The sequence below is a fragment of the Mustela nivalis genome, assembly GCF_964662115.1.
Source record: "Mustela nivalis genome assembly, chromosome: 10".
Taxonomy (NCBI): Eukaryota; Metazoa; Chordata; class Mammalia; order Carnivora; family Mustelidae; genus Mustela; species Mustela nivalis.
In genome coordinates, this window is record NC_139029.1 from 12,547,022 (window position 1) to 12,569,530 (window position 22,509).

At 57.6% G+C, this 22,509-nt stretch overlaps 1 protein-coding gene across 4 annotated transcripts in view; it reads right to left on the bottom strand.

Annotated features, from left to right (window-relative positions):
- Positions 1-22,509, bottom strand: part of IFFO2 (intermediate filament family orphan 2) — a 44,156-nt gene that overhangs the window by 15,035 nt on the left and 6,612 nt on the right. Inside the window, exon 1 of one of the 4 annotated variants that reach the window (XM_082687943.1) lies at positions 3,798-3,925. The exons of 2 other annotated variants lie outside the window; for them this stretch is intronic. In XM_082687943.1, the coding sequence (XP_082544069.1) occupies positions 3,798-3,880 (83 nt within the window). In that variant the 5' untranslated portion in view covers positions 3,881-3,925. Of the gene's footprint in view, positions 1-2,033; positions 2,337-3,797; positions 3,926-22,509 lie in introns of those variants that run through there. One more of the 4 variants, XM_082687944.1, reaches the window with a different exon arrangement.

A 22,509-nucleotide genomic window follows, 5' to 3' on the forward strand; every position in this document is an offset into this window, starting at 1 on the left:
CTGCGGAGCAAAGGCGCTCACACTGTCGGCTGTGAGGGTACGGGGAACCCCCAGCCCCATTTTACAAGTGGGAAAATGAAGGCCCAGAGCATGGCGATAACTCCAGCCAGGGCCGAGGTGGCCTGAATCACTCGGAGCCACCCCTGCCCCCCACCCGACCCACTGGCTCATGAAACTTCCAACTTCCCACATCCCAGGCCGCATGGCCATGGGACCTCATCCCACACGCTCTCACCCAAAGAGCCAGCCACGATGAGGGGGACAGGGACAGACGGCCCTCCATCTTTTCCACCTCCAGAAAGTGCTCAGGGCCCCACCCCGGCATGCGTCCACTGTGCCCCAGCCACACCACGGGAACCTGCTCTCGCCCCTCCGCAGCCTCTGCCTTCCCCCCCTGCAGACACCCTCAGACAGCAGTCTCCAAGGCCAGCTCCTCCGAGGGCTCTCTCTCTCCGTCCACAGCCATGCACGGCGGCATCTGCAGCTGGCAGGCAGACGACAATGGAGGAGGAGGAGGGTGAGAACGCAAACAGAGCAGTTAACCCGAACCAAGCACGCACCCCTGCCACACAGCCTTCCTAGGGGCGTCACAGGCAAAGCTCACTTAAACGAAACTCACGGTCGCCTCTAGGCCCCATTATTATTTCCATGTTACTCATGAAGAAGCTGCAGGCCAAGACCATTACCCCAGATCCCACAGCTAGGAAGGTGGGGTCGTGTCTATGTCATCCCTTTACTCAGAGCATCTCCAAAAGTGAAGGCTGGAAGGGGCCAGAGTTCACCTAGTCGACAACTCTGAGGGTAGAGTTAGGGAAACTGAGGCCCAGGGTCACACAGAGAGTAGATGGCTTTGTGCCCTCCCATTCCCTTAGCCCGGGCCATAGCTCACAAGGAGGGAGGAGGAGGGATGTGAGAATGAACACAGACTCAGCCTCTCTGAGCACCTGCCTCCATCTCTCAGAGCCTGGGTCTCTCCACCTGCACATGGGACAGAATGTGGCCCCAGCACATACCAGGGCCACTCAAGAAAAACCCATCCAGTTCCCACACTCTCTGAAGGTCACGTGACCGGCCCTCGGCTCTGGCTGCACTGGACCTCAGGGCCCATCTCCCGGCCCCAGCCCAGGTTCCTGCCCCGCTGCAGCTCACTGCCCCAATCTCTCACTGGCCTGTGCTCAAAGCCTCCCACTGCCTTGGAGTGAACAGGAAATCAAGACCCCAGCAAGAAAGGGGCTGATGCATGGCACCCCCGGAGCACGGCCTAGAGTGACCCACTGCACAGCAGCTGGATGGAGTAGCGTGCAAGGGCCGCCCTGGTGAGGGTCTCTGCACCAGGGCAGCGGGTAAGCAGGGGTTCAGACCTGGGAGTCCACAAATCGGGAACTTGGACGTGTGTGCAGCAGCAGAGAGAGGCCCTCCAGCTCCCATCACAGAAGTTCTAAGACCCCTGTGCCCTGGCCAGATGGGGCATGAAGGAAACAGGAGTGAGAGGCCTGTTCCGGTGGGCGGAGAGGCTCGCCATCATACAAATCCTCCGAGGAGTTGGGCCTAAGCCTGGGGGTCCGGCCCTTCTGCCAGGGCCAAGAACTGGCTATAATTACCAGTGCTGCGCCCACTGCCGTACTCCTGCTCCTAAAACCAGCCGGCGCTTGATAAGGAGCCTAACGGTTGTATGGATTTATTGAATGAATGAATGAATGAATGAATCCGAACCACATCACTCCTCAGCCCTCCTGCTCACTTCTGTCTGGAACATGCTCTGCCTACACACCACACGGACCTAGGGGCTCCCAGGAGCTGAGTTCCCAGCACTGGGCTTCCGCTCAGCTCTGTCCACTGCAGGGAGAGGAAGGCCGGGGGAGGGGCCACCAGGGCAGGAAGGGGGCAGGGAGAAGGAGAAAGCTTCCCTCCCCCACTTCCCACCGCCCTAGGGGCTGAAGAGCGGAGGCAGGGACTTGGGACAAAGAGGGCCAGGAGAGGAAACGACCCTACAAAGTGACTCGGAGACTGAGGTCTGGGACCTCGGCACCTACCTTAGCAGAAGGAGAACACGTGTGAGGCCAGGGGCAGGGACAAGGGTAGCGGCACCCGCCCCGCCCAGATGTGGTCTCCCCGCATTCCAAGGGAGCCAGCAGCAACCACAGGATGGACGAGTAGTCCAGCAGGCCACTGGCGGAGGTGGGGTGAAGTTTCACCACCAGCCTCCCCACCCCCACCTCCCATCCCCCAGCCAGGGTCTCCCCCCACTATCAACCCCGATGACACACAGAGCCTCAGGAAAGGGGCTGACAAAGCCTGGCCTGCTGGGGGGTGGGGCGGAAAGCCAGGCTGAAGTCACTGGCAGAGGGACTGACTCACAGATTTTTCACTTCCTGTGCCGTCAGAGAAAGGAGGTCTGGGGCCCCCGGCTCCAGAGGAAAGTGGGTACAGCCCCAGAAAAACAATGAAGGCTTCAGGGAGAGTCCGGGGGGCTGCTGGGGAGAAAGTCCTGGAGATGCCTAGGCACCAAAGTGCTCAGTTTGAATCCTTCCCCCCTCCACTTCCCAGCGGTGTGACCTCAGGCAAAACAATCACCCTCTCTGGGCCTCAGTTTCCTTATCTCTGGCATAAGAAGCACTCTACCCCTTTGCAGGGTGGTTGTGAGGACTACATAAGGTGGGCAGTGGGGGCGAAAACACCCAGGCCCGCCCCCGGCGAAGAGCAGACTAAATGTCTGGCAGCTCAGTGTGAACAACGATGGAACGCCACAGCTGGCTCCAGCGCCCAGACCTCAGAGAGCAGGGAGGGTGGCCCAGGAATGGTCCACACCTTTCCACGGAAGGTAAGTGGCAGGCACACCCTGGCTGACTCACTCAGGTGAGGCTAGGTTAGAGCCCGCAGTGGAAAACTTCGTTCTGGGCCAAGCAGGAGTCTGGCCTCCGGTGGAGGGCCGGTGGCAGAGAACAATTTCCACCCAGAAGGACGGGGAGCTCACCCCTTTGCAGCACAGCTGGGGGCAGAATGCCGTGACAGCCAGGGGCATGCCCGGGCCATCCTCCTGCCCACCTGTCTCCCTGGGCTCCGCCTCGCTTCTGTGTAAGCCTCACTCAGATGGACCGTGTCCCACCCCTGGCCACACTGCAGAGCCGGGGTCCAGACTAGCATGGGGGACAAGCCCATAGACAGACCAGGGGGACCCTTTCTTCAAATCCAGCCTCCCCAAAGCCCACGGGCAGGAGATCAGAGTGGGCCAGTGGAGCCCAACTTATAGATGAAGATCCGGAGCCCCCCACCCTCTTAGCTTCCGCTGAGCACCCCCCGGAGAGCTTCAATGTCACACTGAGTCAGCTTCCCATGCCCCAGCACCCCCTTGTCTCATATCACAAACAATTCCCACTTGTGGCAGAAAAGAAACACAGATGAGCAGGAAAGGCAGTGGGGGTGGGCGGGGCTGAGAAGACAGCCCTCCCCCCAGGCCACGAACAGCTCAAATTCCCCTCTCCATCCTGACTTCTTCCTCTCCTATGGCTCCCTCCAGGAGAAGGAGGGCTGGGTGCTCCCCTCTATGAGCAGAGAGCCCCCCCCCCCACTTCCCCGAGCCCCGGGCTCACAGGTACCTCCTTGGCATGGCTCCCCTGAGGCTCACTGCCCTCCCCCTGCCTGTGCTCAGCCCCGGACCCCAGGGAAGGGACCCTGCACACATGTGCCCATCCGCATCCTGTCTGCCCAGCTGTACTCCGCCACTCGGAAGGAAACACAAATTAAATGCCAACTGATTGTCTCCACGGAGGAGGTATTAAATTAATGTGCGCACTTACCCAGGGCAGCCGATTCCATTACGGACGGGCAGTAATGGCCCGGAGAAGGCCCCCGCGTAGGCTGTGAGCTGCTGGTGGGCCATGGAGCAGCGACCATGCCACGTGTGCACCCCTGCACACACACGCGCACTCATGTACATGTGCACACGTGCACACACAGGGCAGCTTTCAACCGGAAAGGGCGGTCCCGTCCAGGGAGCCCAGCGGACAGGGCTTGCCAAGAGCAGCCTGGGCCTTCCAGAATCAAGGATGACAGGAGTCTCTGTGGACCGCACTAAGAAGGGCAGGCAAACTGAGGACGCCGGCTGCTACTCTGTGATTCCTGGGGGCCTGCTAACCACTACCTAGGAACCTCAGGTGCCCCGTCTATGAAATGGGGGTGGCGGTCCCACCTTGTGGGGTACATGGGCAGACTCAGTAAGCTCAAGGGAAGGGACACAGGCATGCTTGACGGACGATGGCCATTCTTACAACTCTTGTCACCCTGCCTGCACCTGCCTCGGGGAGGGAAACACAGGGTGGCACGACCCAGGCCGTAGGAGCAGGGGCACTTCCCCCCCCACCGACTCTGGGGATCTGGAAGCCCTGTAGTTCAGCTGCCCATAGTTCTGCCAGCAAGCTGGTGAAAGCAGACCCTTCCCATGGACTGGGAGGTGAGCTGCATGAACTTGTCCACACTCTCCCTCCCTGTTCCCAGTCGCCAGGGGCACCCTGTGCGGGGCAGCTGGCTGACTTCTGGGGCTCTGCCTGGGAGCCACCAGGCCTTGAGACAGCTGGGAGGGAGAGGCTGGCAAGTCCTTGACTGGACCCCATTCCCCAGGCCCACATGTCCTTGGGCAACACAGCAGTCACCGTTGTGCAGGAAGCCCTGAATCAGATCCTGTCTCTGTCCCTAACCTGCTGAGTGACCCTGGGCGAGCCCCTTCCCTCCTGAAGCATCACTTGCCCACTATTAAAGCAATGGGGTCCAGCTGGATAAATCTGAAGGGCCCAAGCGGCCAGGCCAGGAAACATTTTCTGTGGTCCCCCAGCAAAAACGCCACGCTGACTACAAAGCGATCTGATAAGCCAGGAAGTCTCAAGCCAGCTGGGGTATCAGTCTTTGAGCTCAAACCAATGTATACCAACATATGTAGCAGAGAGAAGGGCAGGGCCTGGGAAGGTCCTGGGATCAAACCCCAGCCGCATGTCCTGGGACAAGCGACCAGCCCTCTCTGGGCGTTGGCAAGACCACCCATGTAGCGTTGGTCTCGTAGGGCTTTTTGCAACTGTTCAGTGGACTCGTGTATGATAAGAACCTAGAACAGTGCCTGGCACACACTGTCCCATGAGCATGCACTCGGTGTCCTCGTCCTCCTGACTTCCCAATGACAGACGGTCAGGGAGTTCCAGAGACTGACAGAGTGGTCCTGGACTGCACGGCAGGTGCGACACTGGAACCCAGAACTGGCTGACTCCGGAGCCACTGTGCCGCCATAATAATCAGGATGTTGGTGATGATGACGAGCTAGAGGCCACCATCATCTGGCTGGGTGACTGGAGGCACCTGGGGGTAGCGGTGGCAGAAAGAAGAGACCACTGCCAGCAAGAGACCCAGCCAGTGTCCTGCCTCTGCCCTCCACGCCCCCAGACCCTCCCCAAGAATGAACGAGCATGTAACCAGCCCTTTGTCCCAACAAAGGCCACCTGATGGCAAGAGAGACCAGGGCAGGAGACGTCTCACCAGCCTGAGCCCAGTTAGTCTCACAACACCACGCTGGCAGGCACAAGGCATACTCGTGGGCTCAGAGAAGCCCCCAGTTGCCCACCCAATGCCAATCTGAGGTTCTGGCCGATTCTACGAGTCCCATGTTCCAGTTACCCGGCGTCCATATTTGCCCAGATTCCTAGCGCCACTCCCACTTTGGTGGCATGTACTGAAACCCCTACAGAGACCAGGCAGTTCTGCGAGCCTGTAACCCTGAGCTGCGTGCCGGACAGCACCCTCCTTCCATCGCCGCTGTCTGAAAACCACACCCGAGGGGGCTCTACTGTGCCCCCCCATAAAAACCAGACCACTTCTAAGAAGGAAAGTAACTCAAAAGGCATCTCCTGGAGAGGAGGAATCTGCATCCCAGATTGTAGGCCACTATTTTCTAACCTCTTCCAGGCTCGCTACACCTTCACCACCTCCTCCAGGGAGCCCTTCCTGACTTCCCCGGGTGAGTCACTAAGTCCATCAGGGGGTTCCAGTCCTGGTACATGCCTTCCTCATGGCATCCAGAGAGCCGTAAACGGCGACTTCCCTGCCTCTGCCATCACACTCACTCTGCTGGAAGGGGAAGACTTATACTGACTGGAAAATGCTTATTATGTGCTGGTCTAGTCACTGTTCTCCCACCTGAGCTCCGTGAGCTAAGCGTTTGCGGGCCCACTTCACCGAGGAGCAAACAAAGGTCCAAGGGCAATGCCTGGCTCCAGGTCAAGCCCAGCCCATCTGACTTTCCAGCCTGAGCAACCTCTCAGGGGTTCAGCCCCATGAACCCCTCTCCCCACCATGCCCTCCAACACACTCCAGGCTACCACCCGGGGTCTGATGCACAGATGTGGACTCGTGGGGTCTCGGTCACTGACTTGGAAAAGAGTTGCTTACCTGAGGCACCTGCTTTGCCGGTTTACTCACTTCCAAGACCCCAGAACCCAGGCGGAGAAAAGCCTGACCATTCCACTACCAGTGGCCAAGTCTAATCTGCGGGCAGCCCCACCACCCAGCCACCCTGACCACTGGCACGTGACCAGCCAAAGAGCTGCTGGATTTGGAGTCAGATTGAAACAGGTTCAAATCCCAAAATGACCAGCCACAGGCTTCCAGGCAAATGATTTCTTGCCCCCGAGCCTCCTTACTTAAACATTGCGACACAGGGATCATGGAGGACCCTGCTCGGGGCTGCTCCAGTCTAGGAAAGAGGTGATAGATGTAGGCGCTGCTTCCCTGTCCTGTCCTGCTGCCACAAGCCAGCTCTGAGCTCTCCCTGGGTCTCAGTCTCTTCATCTGTAAAATGGTCTGTTTCCTGTGACTCTGGGGCTCTACAGAAACCGTTGGTTTGTCATCAGGTCCTTTGCTTCACCAGCCCGGGATGCTGGGAAGGGCAGGTGTGTGTGTGCTGCTGTATCAAGTCATGAAGCACTTAGTATAGAGCCCAGCTCCCAGTAAACGCTCAACTGATGGAAGCTATGATTAGCCATGGGATGGGGTCTTCCCGCCACGGAGAAAGGGTGGGTGGCAGTCCACTAAGTGAACTGGCCACCGTCCCGGGGCACCAGACAGGGTACATGGAGGTCCAACTGAACCCCTGCTATCAATGCCTGGTAACACACAGAGCCATTGACCAAAGACACAGGAGGACTCATCATCGCTCTGGCTTCCAACCCAGTACCACATCCCAGCAGCGACAGAAGACCTGGCCGGTGGTACCAGGATGCCACAGAGGATGAATGTTGGGTGTCTCAGGGTGCCAGAGCCCAACAGCCTCACAGCGTCCACTGCTACCCAGCTGCGTCTGGCTGTTGGCTTGTAGACCATCTTCCTTCCCCCATGACAGTTTCAACAAACATTTCCCAAGTGCCTGCTCAGGGAGCCAAGTGCTGGCGTTGGAGGGCAGGGGACACAAAGAAGTGGATTCAGGGTATCTCCTCCCACTGAAGCAGAGAGGCCAGCTCCAGAGCTCTCTCTAGCTGGCATCTCTGACTCCCTTACCCTCAGGTCCTCAATCCCTCGGCCCCCAGGGCAGGAAGGTCTGCGCACCAGCTGCCTTGTGACCCGGAAACGGGGAAAGAATGGGCCGTGGCTCCCGGGCTGTCAGGGCCAGGCAGCATCTTTGCACTGCCCACAAGTGGAGGGGACCTGCCCCTGCCCATCAAACCCAGGAATCTACCCCCACACTGGAGACAGAGGGAACCACGTGGCTGGGGGATAGGGCTGGAAGGGAGACTGATCACTCTGTCTCTTGCTGTATCGTTTTTTTCTAAGTCATGGTAAAATGCAAATATAAAATTGGCCATCATAACCATTTGTAAGAGCCCAGTTCGGTGGCATTCAGTATACCGACTGTCCACCTCTGGAAGCTCTACACCTGTTAAACACTAACTCCCCATACCCCCAGGCACCCAGCTTTCTACTTTCTCTCTATGAAACGGACTACTCCTAGGGACCTCCCGGAAGTGGAACCATCCAGTATTGGTCCTTTTGTGATTGGCTTAATGCACTTAGCGTAAGGTCTGTGGGATTTACCCATGCTGGAGTGTGTATGAGAATTTCCTCTCCTGTGTCTTTTCCAATTTCAGTGATGCAATGTGTCCATTGGTCAAAAAAATCAAAGGCATTTAAACTTTAAAAACACAAGAACACCTGCTCTCTCTCTCTGTTTGCTTTAGGTTGCATGTGTATTTCACAACAATTACACAGAAATAAAAAGAAATCAGATAAATGAAACAAAACAATTAAAACCGCACCCAGTCCCCTCTTCCCCGAGAGAATCACCTTCACATAGGTGGCATGTCCTTCCCTGTGCCTTCTTATGAAAGCTTATCTTTCACAAGTGAAACCAGGATCAGACTGATGTGGCATTCAAGCATGGTTTTTCCACTTAATATACACCAAGCATCCTTCTGAGCAGGTCACATGGCAGGAGGCCGTGACCCTACTGATCTAACGGGTCCTGCACTGTCATTCCCAAGTCCTAACAATCTGAGCAACGCTAAGAAGAACATCTTGGTGTACACGTATCTGTATATCTGTCCAGTTATCTGGGCGGAGTGAGTGGCTGGATGAAGGGGGGACTGAGAAAAGGCTTGTGTGCCCCTCTAAAGCGCCGTGTGTGACAAGGCTGAACTCATGAGGGGCTTGGCAATTACTGGAGCCTGGATAGCTGATTGGGGAGCCAAGGAAGAGGAGGGTCCCTGGGTCCCCATCCTAGTCCCTGCAGCAGTACAGTTTTATGCCTCAGTTTCCCAATTAATCAAAAGGCTGGTGGGGGGAGACCCCGCCATAAACACTGCCCTTCCTTACCCTCATTGGGGTGGCATTCTGCAACCCCCCAGGAGCAACACACTGGGCGATCAGGTTCATCTGAGAAATGGACTCGACCCCTCTCTTCCAAAAGGGTAGAGGTTTTCCGCCCAGTGTGTGATAAGCCCCGGAGCAAGCATCCTTAGGCCAACATGGGGCAAGATAAAACAGCAACCCCCAGGGTGCCAACCTGCCTCACACTAGCAACGCCTTTGCACATGCTGTACTCGCTGCCTGGAAGGCTCTGTTCTACATGCCACCTTTGTCATCTCTCTCCTCCTCATCTTATACCAATGTCAGGACCTAGCTTATATACCTCCTACTCCAGGAAGCCTTCCCTGACTCTGGTCAAGGTCAAGTACCCTACCTCTGTACTCCAAAAGCCCCAGTCACTTGCTACTCAAGTAGTCTCCCTATTTGACTCTCACAAGATCAGGCCAGTCTCTGGCTCCCAGCAGCAACTCTAGAGCCCAGCACAGAGCCTGGAACCGTAGGCACCAAAAAATGTTTTCTGGATAAAGGGTGCATTGAAGGCCAACTCCAGGGACTTTCTTGGGACCCCCAGTCTGGAGTCAGCGCAGCACTGATTCACTGTGTGGCCTTGGGCATGACCTCCCTGCCTGCCCCTCCCCATCAGCCTCAGTTTCCCCAACCTCCACAGTCCCGGCCAGCTCTGCTCCTGTCCTCCAAGGATGCTCTTCTCCCACCTGGTCACCTGGGCCTACCTCCTGTGAGGCAGATGACAGGAAGGTGAGCTCACAGCTCTCCAGCCCCAGGACCTTGCCTTTCTGCTCGGGCCTGGCCGAGCCCCTAGAAATGCCCCCCCACCCCCACATCCCTCCCCAGCATCAGGTACTCGGAGCAGCTCTCTGATGCTGGGGCTCTAGCTGTTGCTAGAGTCCTGAAGCCAGCAGGGGTTCCAGGCACCCAGGCCGAAAAGCAGGAGGCCCAGGGGCTCTGAGCCCAGGAGGCCGGGGAGGCCCCACCCAGAGCTATGTTTACAGCTTGGAAGAAAAACAGCAACCCCTGATGCTATTTTGGAACCCTAATGTGCACTCTGGGTCTCCCGTTGTTTATTCCAAGTGACTGTGCCGCCCCGCAGGTAAGCGCGAGGCACTGTGGGTCTGCCACTCCATGTAATCGCCCCATCAAAGCCACATCACTCACTGGGAGGGTTTGTGCGCCTGGAGCAGCCCTGGGCCCGCGGCCTCGGAGAACAAGTCATCCTTAACATCTGCGACCTACACAAATGCTGGCATGCACCCCACCTTGGATTTAAACCAAGCCTCTGCAGCCTTAAGCAAGTCCCCTCCTCAGGCCTCGGTCTCCTCATCCATGAAATGGGGGAGAACGACCACCATCTGGGTTATAAGAGGGCAGACAAGCATGTGTACAACAACAACAACCATAAAAACCTCCAAACGGGGACCCCAGGATGTCAGAAGGGGATGCTCTGAAGTCTAGCCATTAGTCCACGGGAAGTCTGAAGCTCAGGGGGTGAAATGACAAGCCCAAGGTCACACACCCCGGCGGCAGCAGAGCAGGAACCAGAACCCAGAGCCCGGAGGCTTCCTGCCTCACTGCAGTAAGGGGTGGAAGACACTCCTGAGCAGTCGCCGGGGAGGAAGGAGGGAAGAGTGACACCGACCCAGGAAGCTAATTACACGCAGGGCTTGTGAAACTGAGGATGGGCAGGGACAGACACTGCATGTGCACACAGCATCCTAATTGTCACAGCTGGCCGGGGAGGCTGCAAGCATGGCCGGACAGGTGATTAGTGTGCCCTCGTCTGCACCCAGAGAGGGATTAGTGACTAAACACAGCTCGAGGGGGCACACTCATTGCTTAATACCAGCCTCCTGTCGTCAGGCGGGCCCAGCCAGTGGGGAGGGCACTGGGACACTGCACACGCATGCACACACACACACACACACAGTGTCCCTCTTGCCCATGCAGGGGGCAACGGCACCCCTCTCAGAGGACAGAGAGGTCAGCTCCCCCAAGGATAGAGGGGAAAGAAATGGAGCAGACACCCAAAGAACCCCCATGACAGTAAAGCCTCTGACAGAGAACTTACTAGAGCCTCTAGTGTCTGCTGATAGGGAAACTGAGGCTCACAGAGAAGAGGTGGGTTATCCAAGGCCACATAATCAAAACAGCCCACGTCGTGAAGGGGTAGTTCACGATGGACACTAGGAACTCCTTCAGTCCTCGCGATGGGCTTAGGATGTGGGTGCTCATTCCTCTGCCCGTTTTATAGATAAGGAAACCGAGGCCCAGGGAGGGGAAGCGACTTGTGCAAATTCACAGAGTTCGAACCCAGGCAGTCTGGCTCCAGCCCCCAAGCTCATGAAACCAGGTTCACCTGCTTCTGCTGACCTGATGGCGTGGCAAATGCTGGGGGACAACACGGTTTCTCCCGTCCCAAAGCCTGGGCTCCTCCCTCTGCGCCAGCTGGCCTCATAACAGAAGGGAGATGGTCAGAAAGTATGTATCTCGGTCTCCCAGGGGTCAGAATGGACCCGGAGTTGCATCACCGCAAACCCCAAGGGCAAAGTGCTGAGGCTTCCATGCTGACCTGCCAGGCCGGGCCCAGCCTGGCCCTGACCATGTAGCCCCAGAAGTTCCCACAGGACTGGCTCAGCCTCCAGAGCCCGTCGATGGACAGGAAGTCCTTTAGAGACCAGAGATCCTCCAAAGGGGGTAAAAGGGGTCCCCCCAAGCATTGCTCAGATCCTGCCAGGTGGCCCCCCAAGGAGGAAGCAGAGGGTCACCAGCCCCAGTCCGGCCAGGGAACCAGCCCGGCTTCTCTTCTCAGCTCAAAGCCAACTGGGGCCTCTCTGCTCCCTGGACTTGGCCCCTCCCTCCCAGCCACATAACCCCTGGCCCAGACTGAGCCAGAAGCCAAAAAGGAGATGGTCCAAGACAGAGGGACAAGAAGGAGCAGGCTGGGGGAGGGGACGAGGCCCTTCACACAGATCCCCTGACCCTTATCTCAAAACTCCTGGACATCAGACAGACTAGACTTAGCCACATCTAAGCTGGCGACCTAGTAAAGGGAGCTCTACCTCTCTGAGCCTCGGTTTCTCATCTGAGAAATGGGGCCAGCAACAATTCCTCCCTCCCGGCTTGTGGGACTGGTACAAGCCGGTGAACACCAATCGTCATCTTAGTGAGCGGGCCCCACTTCCGGCAGCTGGGAGGGTGTTCCAGGCCCAGGGTCCGAGGCTTGGCTGGGACGTGCTATCCTTCCCCGCAGACAGTTCATCCTCTGGGCTCCCCACCCTCACCCTGGGATGGGGGCGCTGTCCGGTATCCAGACGCTCTAAGTGCCCGGCAGATAGTAGGTACTCAACTGGTATTTACTGGATGAATCTGCTTGGGAGCTGGAGGCATGGGGTAGAGCAGCGAGAGGGCCCGAGTGCGAGTCCCGCCTCTCATCCTGCACTGACATGCCGTGTGACCCTGGCCCAGCTCCTCTCTGGACCTAGCTGCACAAGGAAGCCCTGACCGCCCGGGGAGCTCGGGTTTTCCCTCCTCTTGCCTCTGGGAAACCCGTGGGCCAGCCATCCCTGGGGCAGCCTGCCCAGAGGTGGGCCCTTTCCCAGCAGGCCTGGCTTCCTAGAGACAGACTACCACGTGCATGCCCACCCCTGCCAGCCCACAAAGGCAGCAGGCGGCTTCCTCCGGGTGACTTTGCCTGGGGACAGATGGAACACCGTGTGGCGTCTGTCAAGCCAGATGGCCTGGTCGGCCTGAGGGGCCAGGACACCAGCTGGGTGTCCAGCCCCAGCAGGCAGAGCTGCTTAACCCCTTCTAGTCCCAGCCGTAGGAGTCAGTGTCCCCTTGGCAACTTAGTCACTGTTGTACACCCGGGCCTCCCGCCCTCCAGCCCTGGAGCTGAGCAGCCTCCCTGGGGCCAAAAGGGAGTCAGGGAGGCAGTGGGGTGAGAGGGAGCTATGAGACAGGTGGGAGTGGGGGAGGAGCCGCCTCGGGGCCCCGAAGGCAGTCCCGGACCGCCAGGAATGTGCCAACCCAAAGGGCAAGCAGGGGAGGGCACTGATTTCCTGGCCAGGGCGCCAAAGGGAGTTGTGCGAAGCCAGCCGCCCTGCTTCCAGGACACCCACGTGGGGCAGGGACTGCCAGGCCAGAAGGCCACCAGCCACCTTTACTGGGCCAGGAAAGCCACTCCCCAGCCCAAACCCCAGAATCAGGACTGCCTTGGCAAAGAGGAGACCCACCAGGCTGGCTGAATGGTCCTAGGTGTTGCTCAGCCTCTTTGGGCCTCCGTTTCCCCATCAAGAAAGGGCCACTTCCAGCTCCAAGGGTTCCATGACTCCAGGAGAAGGCATGTGCCACCCTCCTGGGAACTGATGGGATCTCAAAGGGACCAGATCGTTCCTACCCCAAGAGCGTGCCCTAAGAAGTGTGCATGAGTCAGGAGGGATTTTAGGAGGGAAAAGCATAAGCTTAGGGGTTCAGAGGAGAGTGGTGCTGTCGTCCCCAGGCAGTGGATGCCCACCCATTCCCCTACTCTGTGAAAGGCCAAACAGGGGGATGCCTCAAATGGGATTATGGCCAGAGACAAGGAAGCATTTTCCAATGGAGAGAGCCACAAGGCACGTCCAGGGAAAGACTCTGGAATGCCCTCCCCAAGCAGTAAGATCTCTAGGCAGGATTTGCAAAGGTCCCAACCTCAAGGAGAAGGAGGAACAGGAGCCTTCTGGAGATCCCTGGGCATAGCAAGCTGGTGTCCACAAGGAGAAGTAAAGCAGGGCGTCAGAGGCTCTGCACTCGGGGACCCAGCCAATCTGGTGTTCCAGACAGGCTGTCATCTCGGGGCGCAGCACAGCCACACTCAGCTCCAGCCGGCGACCAGCACACTGACCCAGCAGGCATCTTTGGGTGTCTTTCAGGACACAGGCAGCAAGGGACTCCAGCAAAGCCCAAGAACACATCAAAATAGGTGAGGAGGCAGGGCTGGGCAAGAAAGCTGCTGGCCAGGAGTGGAACCTCAGCCGGGCAGGGAGATGAGAACATGAGGTCGGGGGGCCACAGGCCTGGCCGTGAGACCTAGCTTTTCCACCAAGTTGCTGTGCAACCTTGGGCAAGTCACTGCCCGTCTCTGAAATGTGTGCTGGGGGAGAAACAAAACATCTGTTAGGACTCTTGCAGCTCTGACTTCACAGTCATTTGGCAAACTGGGTAGGAACGAGAGTCTGCCTTCCTGGTCCATGTAGCATCATGACGGGGGTCCAAGCACAGGGCCTGAGCACAGGGGCCCCGCAAACAGATGGATGGATGGGTAGATGGATGGATGGCCAAGTGGGGTAATTCCCAAAAAAGGAAGAGCAGAAGGTCCTAGGCGTCCCCTAGGATGATTCCTTACACTTGCCCACAAGGCCTCCTTGGATCGTTTTCCCACAACAACCCATCCTCCAGCCACCAATCCCCTTCTCTGTCTTACACGAACACACGCGTACTTGAATTCGCAACACACGCTCCAAGCACAGTGGCCCAGCTCTGAGTCCCGAGGACAGAAGCTCTAGACCCCCAAAGCCATGAGACTCATCTGCTCCAGCCAACCCCCAGGGCATCTTGGCTCTCTGAAGTGCACTCTCAGAGCTGGGTTTGAAATAAGATGCAATAGCGTTGGACCCCAGGGGTGATTCTTGAAGCCCAAGAGAGAGGCCCAAGTTCCCACGCCCGCTCTGCCGCTTTCTAGCTATTACAAGCAGCAGGCCACTCCAGCTGCCAAGACTTGGCGCCCTCATCTGTACAATGGGCACGACCACAGCCACCCTTCAAGAGTGCTGTGATCTCAAGAGAACGCATCCGTGAAGTTTGGAACCATACTGGGCACAAGAGATGCTCCTGGGAAACCAGGCGAGGAGTGCTCTGGGATAATGAGATCCCGGCTTCGTTCTTGGAGGCACCGAGGATGAGCCACGCCTCCCAGCGCTTCTCTGTCCGGGCCCCGCAATCCCTTCCGTCTCCTTTCCCACCTTGGGGGGTGATGTGCCTGGGCTCAAACCAGGCAGAAGCTACAAAGCAGCCTTTGTCTCAGACGTAACTCTATACCAGTGGCCCTGACGTCACCCCTGGAACAACAATGCTAACACGGCCTTCGATGTCACCTCTCTGCCAAGGTCTGAGAGCGCAGGCTTCACCCACAAGGCCCCACAGAGGCCATCTGTGGGCTGGATCAGAACCCAGAAGCCATCCTCCCGTGGCATTACAGAGTTCCAGAAGCAAGAACAGCTGCCCCCTCCCCCACTGCTGAGTGGCCAGGGAGGCCTCAAGTCCCTGTCTCCCAGCTCCTCCATCTCAGCCCAGGGGCCTGGGGCTTGGGGGGGGGGGGGGGACGTGCAGCCCATTGCCCAGCCTGGAAGACTGAGCCTGTGAGAGTGGCGGGAAATAGTCCGGAAGAACCTGCCAGACTCAGGTTCAAATTCCAGCTCCGCCCTTGCTTCATGGCGAGACCTCAGGCCAGGGATGTGACCTCCTGAGGTTGCCTCCACATCCACACAAGGAGTCTGGGACGGAGAGGGCCCCTCCTCTGGGTGGCAGGAAGAGCGACACACTCTCCCACCCAACGGGGCCCCTGGAAGCCACAGGCTCCAGGCAACACACTCTGCTGGGCGGCTTTGAATGCTAGGTCCTGCCCTACCGGTGACCCTGTGCTGACAGTCTGCTGGGGAAAAGAGGGGATGTGACCTCTTCCTTGCTGGTCAGCTTTGCTAGGGAAAGGAAGCGCCCTGAACACAAAGGGCCAGGCTGTAGCCAGAAGCGGGAGGGAGGAAGCAGTTCTTACTTATGGGGTCTGGGACAGAAGGGACAGAGCAATTACAGCCAGGAGGTCAAAACCTGGCATGCACTATTTTGCTGAACCTTCATTACGACCTTGTGAGTTCAGGATATTATCCCCATTTTATAGATGAGAGATCCGAGGCTCAGGGTGGTCTCAGATCAGAGTCGGGGCTCCCACCCAGGTGAAAGCCTGTGGATTTATTATGCCTTAAGGCACAGAAAGGAACAGCCTAGGAGTTGGGGGTCCCCTGAACTTGCCACCAGGCAAATCCTGGCTCAATCCAGGCTGAACTAGGGCCTCAGTTTCCCCAGCTTGGATAAGCCGTGATGGTTTGAGTGTCAGCATTTTCTTTGAAGACAAGTGTAAAACCAGTCGCAACAGAATATTAAGACTCTCCGTACAGATCGGTGCAAATACAAAAAGTACTACTTACTGACCACATCCCCAGAGCGCAGAGCTCCATGGGGCTGTGGGACCCGGCTTTCCGGTTCACACAACTCCAGCTCGGAAGGCAAAGTTCTCCCACTTTTCCACGTCAGGGCCCGCCCCGGAGGAAGGAGGATGGGAATGACCCTCCTGGGGCGAGGCTTACTGACAGCCCTTGGGGGCGGGGGTTCTCGTCATCCCATTTATACAAGAGGAAACTGAGGCACAGAGAAATGACACAGTGGAGCACATGGTGGCAGACAGGGCCAGTCAGGCAGTCCGTCAACTCCCCAAGACCACCGGGCTAAGGCCAGGGAAGTGCCTTTTGTTCTAAGGAGACAAGCCCAGGCTGCTCTCTGGTGTCTCCTCCACATGCTCACCTGCCCTGGGACCTGCATGCTGGCTCAGGGGCGGGGCTCAGCCTCCGTGGACACCGCCTCACAGGCTCTGAGGCTTCTTCACCCGGAGAGCCTCAGCCTCCAAGTTTTCAAAAGCCCTCCTCAAATGCCCTTCAGACCCGGGAAGGATCCCTTAGCTCAGGGTTTCAAAGGAAACCCGACTCTGCTGTGTGACCTCAAGAGAGCCGCTTTCCTTCTCTGGGCCTCAGTTTTCTCATCTGAAAGTGCTCACAGGTACGTGCGTGGGGGTGGAGAGAAAACTAGAAAACACTGAGGGACTCTCTGAAGGTCTTTTTCCAAAGACAAAGGCACATCTACTCATCGGCCTGGAGGCAGGGGGACAGACTGACCTCAGAGAACAGCTCACACCGTCTGGGCCCACTGGGGGGTAAGATGAAGTCACAGGCCTGAGGGAGCCGGGACAGGCAGGGTGAGCAGGCCTGGGAGGCACAGCGAGCAGCCTAGTCCCCCGGCCCCCATGTCTCTGCCTGTGTCCAATCCCAGGCTCATCTTTGAAGGGGGCTGGGAGCTGGAGGCTGAGGTCTCCCATGACCAGTGTTGACTTCCAAGAGGCAACAGCTATCCCTTTCAGCAGAGAGCCTCTCCTGCCCCCCTACTATGATATACGAGGGTTAGTACAAAAGGACTGGGGTGGCCGAAGGCAGGGTCCTGACCCCAAGGGCTCCAAGTCTGCAGGGTGCAGGCCGAGGCTCCCGGACACGCGCCCGCGCACACACAGGCTCACAAAGCCCCAGCATCAGACAAAGAGCCCCCCACAGAGGCCTGGCATCGGGTGGCCCAGGGACAGGAACAGGACGCCCCTCACAGCCCTCCCCTGCCTCACACAGGGGATGGGGAGGTGAGAACCAGCCACAGTAAATGAAGGCCAAAGCAAGAAAGAAGGGAAAGGGGGAGAGGAGAGAGGAGGAGAGGCAGCAAAATGGAGCAAAGAGCACCAGGAAGGGCGGGCGGAGGAAGGGAAGACAAGAAGGGGAAGAAGAATGGGCGGGCAGGCGAGGTCCTGCCTGAGCAGCAGGGTCTGGACTGCGCACTGGCATGGCGACCTCACTTCCAGGCCTTCGCATAAGCTGTTCTCTCCACCTGGAGCCCCCTTCCCTTCTCTTCCACTCTTGCTAGACCTCCAAAACCCAACTCAGGTGACAGCTCCTCCAGGAAGGCTTCCTTGACTGGCCCAAAGCTGGCTCAGTCCCTGGGTTTCAAGCACTGCAGGGTCCCACCCAGAGCTTCAGGGCTGTGGTCTGACTTTGCAACCAGCTTTCCCCAAAGCTATTCCCGGCAGTCTCCCCCATCGCTGCCCAGCATGGCCTTCTGCCCATTACCGCAGCAGGCCAGGGGCGCAAAGGAGGCGCGGCCGGGCCCTGGGAAGATGTGCCGACCCTGCCCCGAGAGGAGCCTGTCTGCCGGGGAATTTCACAAGGTCCACTTAGACCAGCGGCTCTTCCCCTCCCCCAAGACGGCAAACAGGCGGCAGCAAGCCAAGTACCGTCTTAAATAACCCAAGTAATAAAAATGGCCAGTTAAGAGGGCGGAAGGCAGTGTCTCCACTGCGGGGGCGTCTCCTCATCGAGCAGCAGATGAGCGGGGGGCTGTGTGAACGGGCACATCCCGAAGTCAGAGCACACAGGCCGGAGTGCGCTGAGCCAGCATCTCAGAGAGAACTCAGAGACAGCCCTCCCCCAGTGCAGCCGTGGGGTGGGGGAGGTGGGCTCCTGCCCAAGCCGGGGTCCAAAGGCCATTCAACCCGACCCCGCACCCTTGCTCCTCTCCCCAGAACCCCTAGTCTCGTTTAATAACCACAATGGCAGCTGCCAGCACCGCCATCCCATTCACTCTTCCTGCTGCCCACGCCCCTTTCTCAGAGAAGTAAATGACTCTCTAAGTTCACACAGCTGAGAAGCAGCAGAAACACTCTTCAACTTCCTCCCTTCTGCGCTTCCAACTTGCACACAAATGCTCTGCTCTAAGCCGGCGAGTTCTGCAGGTTTCTGTCCAACATCCCAGCACACAGCTAGTCCCGGGACCCAGGGGCCACAGGAAGGTAAAGGCAAGAGGAGGATGGGAAAGGCTTCAAGGAGCCCCAGGCTGCAAGGGAAGCTGGGGAGGAGGCAGCCGCGCGCGTAGGCAGGACCCAGGCTTTTAATCCTTTCGACCCCAAGGGCAACCACTTGATAGTTTATAAAGTGCTTCCACAGACATCGCTTCATTTAATCTTGCAAATAGCTCCGTGAGGTCAGAGGTACTAACCCCACTTCACAGAAGTGAAAACTGAGGCTCAGAGTGCAGCCGCTGTGTGCAGTGGGTGTGCCCCTTGCTGGGATACAGCATAAAAGGCTCAATCCGGGGCCTGACTTCCTAGATGAAACCTTCGCTTCCCACCTGCTAGCTGCCTCTGGGATCAGTTCTGTCCATGTCTCTCTGGCTCCGTCTCATTCTCTAAAACGGGCTAAGGACAGCACCCAACCCACAGGTTATTAGGAGATTAAGTGAATCAAACGTCCCTAAACGGCTTTCAATGCGACCTGACAAAGAGTAAATGCTAATTAAATATTTGTTTCATTAATTAATTAATATTTATTGTGCCCTTATTGTGCACAGGAACCATCTGAGCTGGTACCTGTCACATCTGCCTGTGTCCCCAGACTCGGGGCTCCTCAGGGCAGGGCCTATGTCTGCTCTACCCCGCTGCCCAGCACGGGACCTGGCTCGCAGCGCCTGCCCAGCCACTGCTGGGAGAACAGAGCCTCCGCTTCTCAGCCGTCCATACCCAGCAGGCTCAGCTTCCCCAACAAGAGGCACAGAAGGACTATAACAAGTTCACAAGTTGCCTGTGCTGAGACAAGCTTCCGGAACCAATCAAAAGCACAGGTTTGCGAGACCCAACCCCAAGGCAGAGGCCAGTTACCTTCCAGTCACCAGAAGGGTCATTGCTCTCTCTCCTGCTTATAGCAGTTCATGAGAACCCCTGGCTGCTGCCTTGGACAGGATTAGGTGCTGGGCATGATCAAAGGAGCCTTAACTTAGAATCTGAGACCTTCATCCAGTCCTGGCTTTGCTGTGTGACTCAGAGCAAGTTACTTTCCTGCTCTGAGCCTCGGTTTTCATCTGCACAGTTGGCACAACTGCCAGACAGGTGATAATCCATGCTCCCCAGCCTCCCCTCCCCCATCCCTCCCCCCTGCCAGGCCCACCAGCTACAGTGTGCCGGCCTCTCTGGCTGATCAGGAGCTCCCCGCAACCCACAGTCCAGTTCCCACCAGGATCACCTACAGGGAGGGGTGGGGGCGGTGCTGGACTGCCCTCTCTGGTGGCCCAGGAGGCTCACCTGCCTGCCGTTGCCAGTGACTCACTGGTTTCTCAAGAAATAATTACTATCAAGTGACAGCAGGAAGTCTTCCCAGTGGAGCAGCCGCCCCCTGTTCTGCCACCTGTGGTGGCAATATTGTGACAGATGCCGGGGACACCCCATGCCTCAGCCTGCCTCCTCACCCCGGACCAACCTGCAGCAGCCCTTGGGTGACATGGAACCTGGCCAGCCTGTCCCCGCTAGGAAGAACACTGAACTTGGGGTCTAGAGACCCACCATGCACTTGCCACCAAGATCCGGGGCAGAGGTCTTCTGCCTCTCAGAACCTCTCCCCTTGGCTCAGTTGAGCTTCCAACTCTTGGTTTCCGCTCCGGTCATGATCTCAGGATCTCATCAGAGATGGAGCCCCGTGTCAGGCCCTATGCTGAGCGTGGAGTCTGCTTGTCCCTCTCCCTCTGCTCCTCTTCCTCCTCTAAGGAACAAAAGATCTTTAAAAAGGAGAAAAAAGAACCTCTCACCTGTAAAATGGGCATAATTCCCACCCCTTGGGGTTGTCTGTTAATTAAATCTCACTTAAAGAAGTCATCACAGAGCCCAGAGCATAGTAGTTACTCAATCAGTGGTGGCTATTAAGTCATTATGATTTATTTTTAAACCTTTTTCAAAAGGCTTTCACACCATTACTTCAGGTAATTTTTATAGCAACCCTGGGAAGCAGAACTCATAAGGAAACGCAGCCCCATTTTACAGAATGACAAACTGAGGTACAAAAGATTGTATGGTGCGTGGATTCCAGACCACTCTGATGAAGTTATAGAGAGAACAGGAGTCCCAGGGCACAGGCCGATCTTCCCACCACGCCCATTCCCAGGGGGGCAACCAGAAGCTCAGATCCTACCTAGGACCAAGGCCTAGACTCCACAGGGCTCTAGCTGCCCCATGCCACCAGCCACGGGCTCAACGAGGCCAGAACCCCCCGAGGGGACCAGAGGCACTTGCCAGGTTTACTGCTGGGTGACAACGACCGTCTCTTGTACCAGGAACCAGGGTAAGTAACCACATCTTGCCCAGCAAGCTGAAGGTCCCGACCCCACTGAAGGCGGGAAGGTATTGCTCTGACGGTCAGGCAGCAGCGTCAGAAATCTTCACCAGCCGCTCCTCCTCTGGCCCCGAATCCTCTAAGCACCTCACAGCCAGAGGCGACATGACACCCTGATGCCACTGGCAAAGGCACAGCACACCCTCCCTCCAGCTTCCAGCCTGGTTCCTGACTTCTGCCCACTTCACAAAGCCAGTCCCCTGGACCCCTTAGGGTACCTGCATCACAGCGCATCTGCCCTATAAATCTCTTTTAGAACTTCCCCATTTATGAGCTGCACGACCCCATTTACCCTGCCCATGACTCTGGGATACTGATGAGGAAACGCAGACCCAGAGAGGCAAAGTGGCTAACGCAGTCTGGCTCAGCTTTTAATGCCCATGCCAGGACCCCAGGTAATGGGTGTTATTCAAATTTGTTAAAACTGATGTGTGTGGTGGGGGGACCAAAGCTCGGGTCTCCTGACTCCAAATGTCCATCACCTGCGTCGTGTGGTTCCCAGCCGCCCTGGGGACGTAGCGGCACGCGCAGTTGCCAGACACAGCGCCCTCCCTCACTGCGAAATGCTAGCTCAGCATGGACCCTGGCCAGGCCTGGGCTGGGCTCTGCCAGTACGGCGACCCGGAGCCGGCCCCCACAAGCTTACAGTCGGTGGGGGAGCAGACATCCCAGGCCCCTGAGATTCACAGTGTGCGCTGCCGTGACGGTAGAGGCAGTGGGCGCTCAGGGACACCTGATGCTGGGTGGATCCTGGTGCTGGGCAGAGGGGATGATGGCATCTCTTCCCTGCCCCAGGCCTTCAGGCCTCCGTGACATGAGAAATCAACAGAACACCAGCCTGGCTTCACCTCCCCGATGTGATCAAAAGCCAGGACTCCCAATGCAAAGTCCACAGCCCGCGGTGTCACTGACACACAGAGCAGTTTAAATCAATTCCCCTGGAAGTCGTCGCATCTCCTTGCAGCAAAGAGCATGTTCAGATTCTGGATCTACCCTTCTGTGTCCTTCAAATACCGACACGTGTGGGGAGACGGGCCACGGGCCTAGAGGGGCTGAGACCCCGTGAGCCCGGGTGTGCATGTGCACGTGTGTGCGCACGCCCGCGTGCAATGGCGGGGGGGGGGGGGGGGACACAGGCCCCGCATCCGGTGGCCAAGGCCAAAGCCCCGCCTCACATTCCTCAGGGAAGGAATCTTCAGCGTCAGCTGTCTCCCAGCTTCCTGCTTCTCTTTCTTTTCTGGGACCTCATTCCCCAGCCTCTGACTTGAGGCTCGGAAAATCCCTCCCAAATATGTCCCCAAAGAGAGTGCCAGCACAGCCAAGAGACTCTGGGACACTGAGGAGCTGGATGGAGGGGGTTTGTGTGTTTCTTTCAACGGAGGTTGGAAGAAAGGGCGGGGGGCGGGGGTGGCCAGAGATTTCCGGAGGCACAAATCAACCGCTAAGAGTAGGAAGAACACCCTCCTTAGACGCCGGACAAAGAAGTAGCCCTTTTTCCCTCCGCCCCCAACACCATGTCTGGCGCCTTCCACGGCACCGAGAGAGCAGCGACGTGTCCTGAAATGGATGTGTGGGGTAGTCCAGCGCAGTGCCAGGAAATCCCTAT